The sequence below is a fragment of the Papaver somniferum genome, unplaced genomic scaffold (assembly GCF_003573695.1).
Source record: "Papaver somniferum cultivar HN1 unplaced genomic scaffold, ASM357369v1 unplaced-scaffold_81, whole genome shotgun sequence".
NCBI lineage: Eukaryota > Viridiplantae > Streptophyta > Magnoliopsida > Ranunculales > Papaveraceae > Papaver > Papaver somniferum.
This window is the reverse complement of record NW_020651082.1, coordinates 7825629-7834747: the sequence shown is the minus strand read 5'-3', so window position 1 is coordinate 7834747 and position 9119 is coordinate 7825629. Positions and strand designations below refer to the sequence as shown.

The 9119-nt window shown below is 34.2% G+C and overlaps 1 protein-coding gene and 1 long non-coding RNA gene across 2 annotated transcripts; one reads left to right on the top strand and one right to left on the bottom strand.

Annotated features, from left to right (window-relative positions):
- Positions 1 to 5478: 5478 nt before the first annotated feature.
- On the bottom strand, positions 5479 to 6575 carry LOC113345333. Its single transcript, XR_003358081.1, has 2 exons — positions 6083 to 6575; positions 5479 to 6007 (listed from the first exon to the last, which is right to left on the bottom strand). It is a non-coding gene; the product is annotated as an uncharacterized LOC113345333 (long non-coding RNA).
- A 155-nt stretch (positions 6576 to 6730) lies between these two features.
- Positions 6731 to 8008, top strand: LOC113345248. Its single transcript, XM_026589046.1, has one exon. The coding sequence runs from the start codon at positions 6731 to 6733 to the stop codon at positions 8006 to 8008; it is 1278 nt and encodes a 425-aa protein (XP_026444831.1).
- Positions 8009 to 9119: the final 1111 nt, after the last annotated feature.

Sequence of the window (9119 nt, the reverse complement as noted above, 5' to 3'; positions counted from 1 at the left end):
TGAGACTAATGAGATTATTTACACACACATGAAAGGTAGTAAGAGATCGTAGCCTTCCTATATCTTGAGGAATGATGGCTGAAAGTTTGTTATCAGATAAGTCAAGAGTGTTCAAGCTAGTTAAATTAGTTAGAGAAGTGGGGATTGAACCAGTGAGATATTTGTTGTACAAATCTAAGATGGTAAGAGAACTTAATCTTCCGATATCTCAAGGTATGATGCTAGAAAGTTGATTATTATTTAGTCGAAGAAACGCTAGACTAGTCAAATTGGTCAATGAAGTTGGGATTGAACCATTGAGATTGTTGTTGGACAAAGAAAAGAGGGTAAGAGAAGTCAGTTTTCCAATATCTCGAGGGATGGATCCACTGATTTGATTTCGAGAAAGTCTTAAAATTTTCACACTCGTGAGAGAACCTATTGCTGGCGGAATAGTTCCAGAAATTTTATTCAAGGAAAGATCAAGGTGGACGAGGGTTGAAAGATAAATGATTTGGGAGGGAATTTTTCCAAAAAGTTCATTCCGGCTCAAGTCAAGACTAACAAGGTTTGAAAATATGAGAAATTAAAATTATTGAGCGTACCTTGCAAACCAAAACCTGTTACATTCAGTTCAGCAACATTTCCCTCGTTGTTACAAGTGATCCCATACCACTTGCATGGACTCGTTGTACTCACAGTAGAATTCATCTTCCATGAAGATATGCGAGAATGATTTTTGTTAGCAAGTGTAGATTTCCATTTCAAAAGAGCATCTACTTCTTGTTCAACAGTTACTAGTTGTAAATGTTGTTTTGTATTAGTGGAAGCAAAAGAAGAACCGTATGCAAAATGAGGAAGCTTTTTTTCATTGCGACATATTGAAAGAAGAAGAGCTTTACTTTGTGGCTGATATGATCAGCTAATTAAGCACAGGGGGGTTCTTATAATAAAATCTTATTTTATTTTATTTGGAAGACTTCAGGTGGATATTTTTTGTATATAGTCTACAGACACACACGATAGGGCTTTGTGTGGTTGAGTGTAAATTTCATCCCAACTTATAAGAAGGGCAATAATTGTAAGAAGTGCAATATAACCATCTCCACAACTATAGCCGCCAATGAATGGATTGAAGATAAAACCTCGACAAAGAATGTACTACAATTAAGATCTGTCGGTTGATAACTACGACCTATAAGATTCAAACCTGAAATCTATCACACCTCTGACTATCAGAGAAATACGTACAAATGTGATTCCCATAAACATGTATTTAGCATAAATTCATTTAAGTTATTTTCCAAGTGATCATGACTAGAAGTAATTTATATATCTATCGTGATGATATTTCAATTTACCATTCGTATGATACTAGTTCTCAGTTCTCTATACTAGATAGATAGTAAGAGTTGATGCACCATTAATGCTAAGCGTTTAACCTTAATTCACCATTAAGACTTGCGTGAATTATAATTGAAGTTGTCTTTGCCATCGTTTTCGACTTTTTGTACAAAGGAAGTTTTTTTTCAAAATTATTTAATGAGGGTGGAAGACACAGTACCGTTGAATATATATCTTGCCATAGAGTGCTTTGTATGATGAGTCCATCGACATCTGACGTGAATGATTATGGCAGGTAGTATCGTAATGTAAAGGATGCTTTGCTGGATACAAATTCCCCATTGCTAATATACCCATAATAACCACGAAGAATCACCATAATAAATTCTAAAATAGATTTATTTACTTTTAGACATGGAATTTGTCCATCTAGCATTTTACTCACGAGATCTCACCCAAGAGGATATTCACAAGGTATCACAATGTGTGCCACACAGAAGCCTCTACAAGTTCGTTTTTGGCGGTGAAACCCGTCTGAAGAAAGCCCTCGCACTGGTAAACAAGCTTGCACTGGAAGAGCTCGTTGAGGTCATCAGGTTTGCGAGGAGAAGAGGGATTTGATTTTAGCTGGAAGGGATCGCGACAGACATTTGGAAGGTATGTTTGAAGAAACGACTGAAGTTCAAGCCCTTGTGGGGTAGCTGTTGCTGCAAATGCACTTGGTGTTGCTGCTCCTGATGCTGGTCATTTTCACAGTCTCCATAATAGTTATTGCACTTATTTCCAGTAAGGGTAATATATTCATTTTCGCAGTATGTAATATTTACTTTACTTAATTTCGATGTCGGGTCATTTTCATTGTCTCCATAATATTTATTGCACTTATTTCCAGTAAGGGTAATATGGTGTGTAATATTTACTTTACTTATTTCCAATAAAGGTAGTCTGGTTATTTTCGTAGTCTCCATAATATTTTCTTGTACTTATTTCCAGTAAGAGTAATATGGTTATTTTCACAGTTTGTAATATTTACTTTAGTTATTTCTGATAAGGGTAGTCTGATCATTTTTATAGTTTCCAGAATCTTTATTGCACTTATTTACAATAAGGGTAATATGGTCATTTTCACAGTCTGTAATATATACTTTATTTATTTCCGATAAGAGTAGTCTGGTCATTTTCATAGTCTCCATAATATTTATTTCACTTATTTCCAGTAAGGGTAATATGGTCATTTTTACAGTCTGTAATATTTAATTTATTGATTTTCGATAAGGGTAGTATGGCATTTTCACTGTGTCCATAATATTTATTGCATTTATTTCCAGTAAAGGTTATATGATCATCTTCACAGTCTGTAATATTTACTTTACTTATTTCCGATAAGGGTAGTCTGGTCATTTTCACAGTTTCCAGAATATTCACAGCATTTATTTCCGGTAAGTTTAATTTGTCATTTTCATAGTTTTCAGAATTTTTGTTGCACTTATTCTGATAAGGGTAGTCTGGTCATTTTCACAATCTTCGAAATAAGTAGATATTTTGTTGTGGTTTTGTGGACAAAAAATCGGGAGAAAAAGTTGGTATTTGTCCAAGTCAAATTTCCTACAAAGTCATGACTTGTTGTCTCAGTCTTGATCCTAAGAGTTAAACATATATACATATATATATATATATATATATATACATACATACATACATATATATATATATTGGTTTTCAGAAGTTACATTAAATGTTATTTTGTATAAATGTTGCGAAGTAGTGACAAGAAAAATCCTAAGAATTATTAATATGAGACTGTTATAGATGTGGTGAAATTATAATTGTGATTGTCTGGATAATTGTCAACAAATATTATTGTTACTAATAAAATAATTTAATATTTGTAATTATTATCACGAAAACAAAATTCATTAACAATTATAATTATTGAGGGACTTATTACAGATATATAAATGACTAAAAAATAAACTGAAACAAGTTACACCGTGATAAAATTCTTATTTTAATATAGTGTCGAGGCTTACATTTAAGGGTAGTGTCTCCTATTTATACTTTCTATTTGAACATTCCAGAAGACCTACTGTATTCTAAAAGACCTACTGTAGGAGCGTACTAGAAAACCTACTAGGCTAGATATTTCTAGCATCTAACTACTTATTTACTCTAGATAATTCTAGAGACCATTTACATACTAACTATCTAAACAACCAACTAAACTAATCTAGTTTATTCTAGCTACTACTTACGGGGTTTTGTACTCTAGACATTACTAGAGCATATCCAAGACAACCTAGATATTTCTAGGATTATCTAGATATGTGTTAACACCTAACCAAAATCGGCGGGGGATATCCAGCATAGCCATCCAACTTAAATTTCCAACTATTCAAGAAGTTCCTATTGAATGATACACTTTTAAATCAATGAAATTATGTCCAATTGGTGCAACCAGAATTATCTTCCATAATTAATCTCCTTTATCGCCAAGTTCAATAAACTTGCTGAGATATCCAACATACAATTTAGGTGCTATATTTGTATAGAAGATGACATATTGATGTATCAATTTGATCTCTTGTCCGGTTTTTCTTATCAAAAGAGTCGACGTATATCTAATGGATAAATTTGATCTTTGATTTGCATTACAACTCACGAATCCATGCATAGAACTCCTACAAGATAACCTGCTTGGAAGATAAAGGGACCAAATCAGCCAACACAATTTTGTATACTTGTATTCATTGAAGCGTCCAGCTATAACCTAACTCCATCTTTAGAAGTACAGCCAGGTATGGGGAATTATATCATCACATAGTCTTCTCCATATACTTTGGCCCTTTCCATAGGTGCGCAAGAAGTTGACACATCAAAGCTACGTACACCAGTAAGTTAAAATGTTTCATCACTATTTATACTTGTTCTTTATCAGAAAATTTCACAAAGACATCTAGTTGACATCGTTAAAACTTAAAAGTCGAGTTTCCGAGTGAACAGAATTCGTAAATGTACAATGTATGCGCAGTTCTTCATTATACTACTTGGAATTCTTTCATGTTCTTGGCTTTATATGCTTCAGCAGCTGGTGAAAGTAATTGATAAAAAAAAAGACTTTTAGTAAGTAATCATATTTAACGAGGATAAGTAAGTTCGCAGGCAATCTTTTTTAAACGATGATCCAAATAAACTCTTATCAAGATAAAAAAAAACAGCCTAACCAACCATGCATAGGGCACATGTTAACGAAAGGCTCTGAGTCTTTTAATACAGTGCAAATAGGATATCCAAACACTCGTCCTATCAAGTGCATTATAATCTCTATTTCTATCTCTGTTTCTGTTTAGGAAACACTAGTCCAGAAGGGCCTATAAATGACATATGAAATCTGTTTTAAAACATGGTTTATCACGGCTTTCATCTGTCATTCGAACCGTTATTTATTTGGTGCGACTCTTTATAAATAACGAATCGAAAACGTCATTTAACTATGACAAATAAAGTATGTGACTTTAAGTCACGGACATACTCTATTATTTAGTATCACGGTTATCATATGTTAAATTTAATAACAATTGATGTCTGTCCTACGTAAATGCTCTGTCATCATTCAGCCTACTGATTCAGACATTAGTATTTAGATATGGCGATTTAGACATTAGTATTCAGATCGGGTGATTCAGAAGTTGGTTGAATCTGAGACAAAATTTTCCCCTAGTTTTGAAAACAAAATATTAAATGAAACGGTTTAAATTCTAGTTGCAATTTAAAGAACTTTATATTAATATAAGAAAAAACATTCAACACATAGAATCTCCAAATACAAACTGAAAGACAAATTATAGAAACCTAGAATTGCATACTAAACATTAAAACTGAAATCCATCTACTAAGATTGTCACCTAATCTTGCCACTCTAATTTGGTAGCTCTCCTACAAGATTTACATAAGTTTTTGGCCACTTATTCTTGTCATCTGTTGCAATATCTCCAAGTACTCCTTCCATTTCGCATAACATAGCACTTGCATTCATAATTTTATCAAACTTATGATCACGACCTTCCTAATGAACACATTCTGCAATGGGTAAATGCTTGATGTAGCCTTCCCAATATCCTTTCCAATCATCTCAGGGATAAATTTTGCCACCAATTCTTTAAGATCACATGAAGAGGCCAGGTTTACCATGATTTCAGCCATCTTGTGAAGAATCCGACAACACAAAGTACAGATGATACAATCAGGAAATAATAAGAAAATGTTGGTTTACCATGATTTCCCTATTCTTCCAATAGGGTCACAAAAGAATCTTACACACATGAATCACATGAAATGATAAGAAAATGTTGAATTCGAAAGACCCAACTTCACCTCTCGAATCTGGCTAGATTGAGCATAACAAATTCTCTTGACCTGTTTGTCTGACTGCTTGGTGAATATACTGCAGAACGATGAAACAATCTTGAAAAAATGTTGAAATCGAAAGACATAACTTCACCTCTCGAATCTGGCTAGATTGGGCATAACAGGTTCTCTTGACTTGTTTGTCTCGCTGCTTGGTGAATCTAATGCAGAATGTCCTCGAGGTGAAGTTGTCTGTTGTCTTGACATCAATATGCATTTCAATCAATGTCTGCCACTTTCTTACAAGAGGTCTCAACTTGTCTGTGGTAAAATCCATTCCCTGAATCAAACAATTATAAATATATGTATCAAAATAAATCATTAATAAGAGACGGAATTGTAGATTGTTACTTACCCAGAAATTGGTAAGAACATTCTTTCTTTTAACATCCTCAACTCTAAGTCTGAACTTCTTGCACACTTGATCCTCATTGCCTCAAAGATCAGCCAATGAAACCTCACAGTTGGCGAGTGAGTCCTTAGGAAGCAATCTGGAAAACAAGGAGAACATGCAATCCATTAATGTACATTGTTAAGATTATGAAGCAAATGAGGCTGATACTTGAAACACTGGCTTTGTAACCGTTAGCTAAGATCATAAATCATTGGCAGACTCAATACTAAAACATGAAACAAAGAGATGAGTCAGGTGAAAACAATGAAGCTATGTCTTATAGTCATCATGGGTATATCTGAAAGAACAAGTGCCTCAACAAAATCACAAAGCAAGTTTTCAGCAGGAATTGGTGCCAAAGCTTGTAAGCATCACCTACGATCATAGTTGTGCTACATCAGTATACCAAAAGATGGGCACCTAAGTTTCAATCAGCTGCTAGCTATGAATAAGAGACATAAACAGGTCAAGAGAATTTGACCTGAATATTAATCGTATTCCCTGAATGGGTACTTAAGTTCACATAAACGAGTAATCATATAGAATCTTAAAAACCCCTCTTTTGATCATCTTAATTAATTTTTCTCTTTTTTCAGAAGTATCTGATCAATGGGTAAACATCCATGTATCGTTTGGGCTCCAATTCTATGGGGTAAGTGTCGTGTTTTATTTACGAGAAATAATAAGAAATCCAAGTTATCAAAAGTTGACAATGAATCTGTTCACGAGGGACATCCTATCCCTGATCTTCCTTTTCATATCATCACCAACATACTCCTTAGACTTCCCGCAAAGTCCCTCTTCCAGTTGAGGCACCATACTAGCTCAACTGACTTGTTATATGATTTAACCACGGATCCGTACTTTATGCACGCACACCTAGACCAAGCCCGAGCTACTCCAACCATTGTTGTGCGATCTCTTTCGCAACCCATTGACAATTGCGTAGAGCTTTTTCTTTTTGATGATAAAGCTGAGTACGTTGAGGCTACAAGCTTCGATCTTAGTTCATATGGCGAGGAACGCCCAACTGATCTCTGGGGTTCATATGATGGGTTTCTTTTATTCACAAGCCAAGCCAGGCATTTATGGCAATTCTGTATTTGGAACCCGATCACAAAAGAAAAAGTAACCGTCACCTCGCCAAGTCGTCTTTTATCTGTCTGTGGATTTTACTTCCATCCATGTAAAAAGGAGTACGAAGTGGTTGTATGTCGCTATACTGCACGAAAATTCGACTTTCAGATTCTTAATTTAAGAACTAAGCATAGAAGAAGTGTTGGTAGCGGCTCTTACCCTCCAAGTACAAAAAGACCGCCTGTATTTATCAACGGGACGTTTTACTGGATGGTGGATTGGTTAGCTTATTTCATATCGAACAACTGTGTTCTCCCTAGCCTATCAGACGCAATATTATCATTCAATATTGAAACCGAGGAGTTTAGTACCATGGAATCTGCTGTGCCATGTAATTATACTCCAACGCAAAGAAGATACCCAGGAAATGAGTTTCAACTTTTCGATTTGGAAGGCGAATTGAGCCTATTCGATCCTTCTTCAAGAACTGAAGTGGTCATATGGGTGTTTAACAACAATACCAAACGTTGGTATAAGAAACACTCAGTGATTAGTCCCTATCACGAGCAAAAGTGGTATTTCTACTCGTACTTCACCGAATTTGAATACATCAAGATGAAAGGAGAATTCATAGCATATCACTGCTGGGGTACAAGAAAACCATATATTTACAATGTAAGTTCTGGAACTCGGAAGCTGTTTGAAATTAAGGGATTTGAAAGAGATTGCACAACAACAATTCATACTCAAAGTCTTGTCTCTTTGGATGCTGCAGATTCAGTTATACCACTAGAAAATATTGATGTATAAATTTGATCTCTTTTCTGGTTTTTTCTTTCTTATCAAATGAATCTACATACCTAATGGCTTTTATCTTAGAATTTAGTTGATTTATATTTTATACACGTCTTTATTAGCATTACAAAAAAGTAAATAACAAAAGAATAGAAAACAAAATAAAACCTTTGACATTGGGAGGATTGGACCAACTCAGCCATATCAACATTGTTGCGATGGAAGGCAGATAAGTAATTACGAAATAAATTAAGATAGATGTTAAAACTGCACATAGAAAATTCTTTTCCCTAAAAAAAGTTTGTTTGGACGAAGGAAACCTTATTTTGTGGGATCACAAAATTGACTAAAAAACTCATATACTATTTTTGGTGTGTCAAATAGACATGTAAAAAAAAGATACTCTTTTAATATTCTAGGATTTAAAAGATACTGTTCTAATATTCTATTTGGTTATTTTACCCAGAAAAATTTATAACAGCGGACTAAAGCTCCCTCCCCGTATATTTATTAGAATTTAACTAACGTGTTCTATATTTCTATTGCATTCACAAGTCTACTGGTCAGTACCCTACAGTGCTCGGAGACTTGTACGATCCATGAATATATAATTCATAAAGCATTAGGAAATGCCCTAAGTACTACTAGCTATAGAAAAAAGGAAAATGATTTGTGAATATAAGACGTGTCAATTAGTTGATAGATGCTAACTAACTAATGCATGTCAGCCACAATACTACAATAATGATTGTACTTGGGAAAAATAAAATAGTGTGTAATATTATTTGAATAAAGTAAAAGAAGAGTTGGTAGCTGTTCGGTGTTTTTTTTAGGTGAAAAATTAGGATAAAGATCCGCTAAACGTGTAGTTCGCGACATTGAATCAAGTACGATCCGAAAATTTCATACTCAATTAGTAAGTTAATTAAGTTACTGAGGTGCAGATGATATTCAATGGGATTGACACAAGTTTTCTTTATAAAATCAAGTACACCGTATACTAAACCTTGAAATTTATCCTAGTTTAAACTTGATGAAACCAATTTTATCCTTGTATAAACATGGATGGAACCATGCACATCACAAATTAAACCCGGATGAAACCAGCTTCATTTTAGCTTTAAAA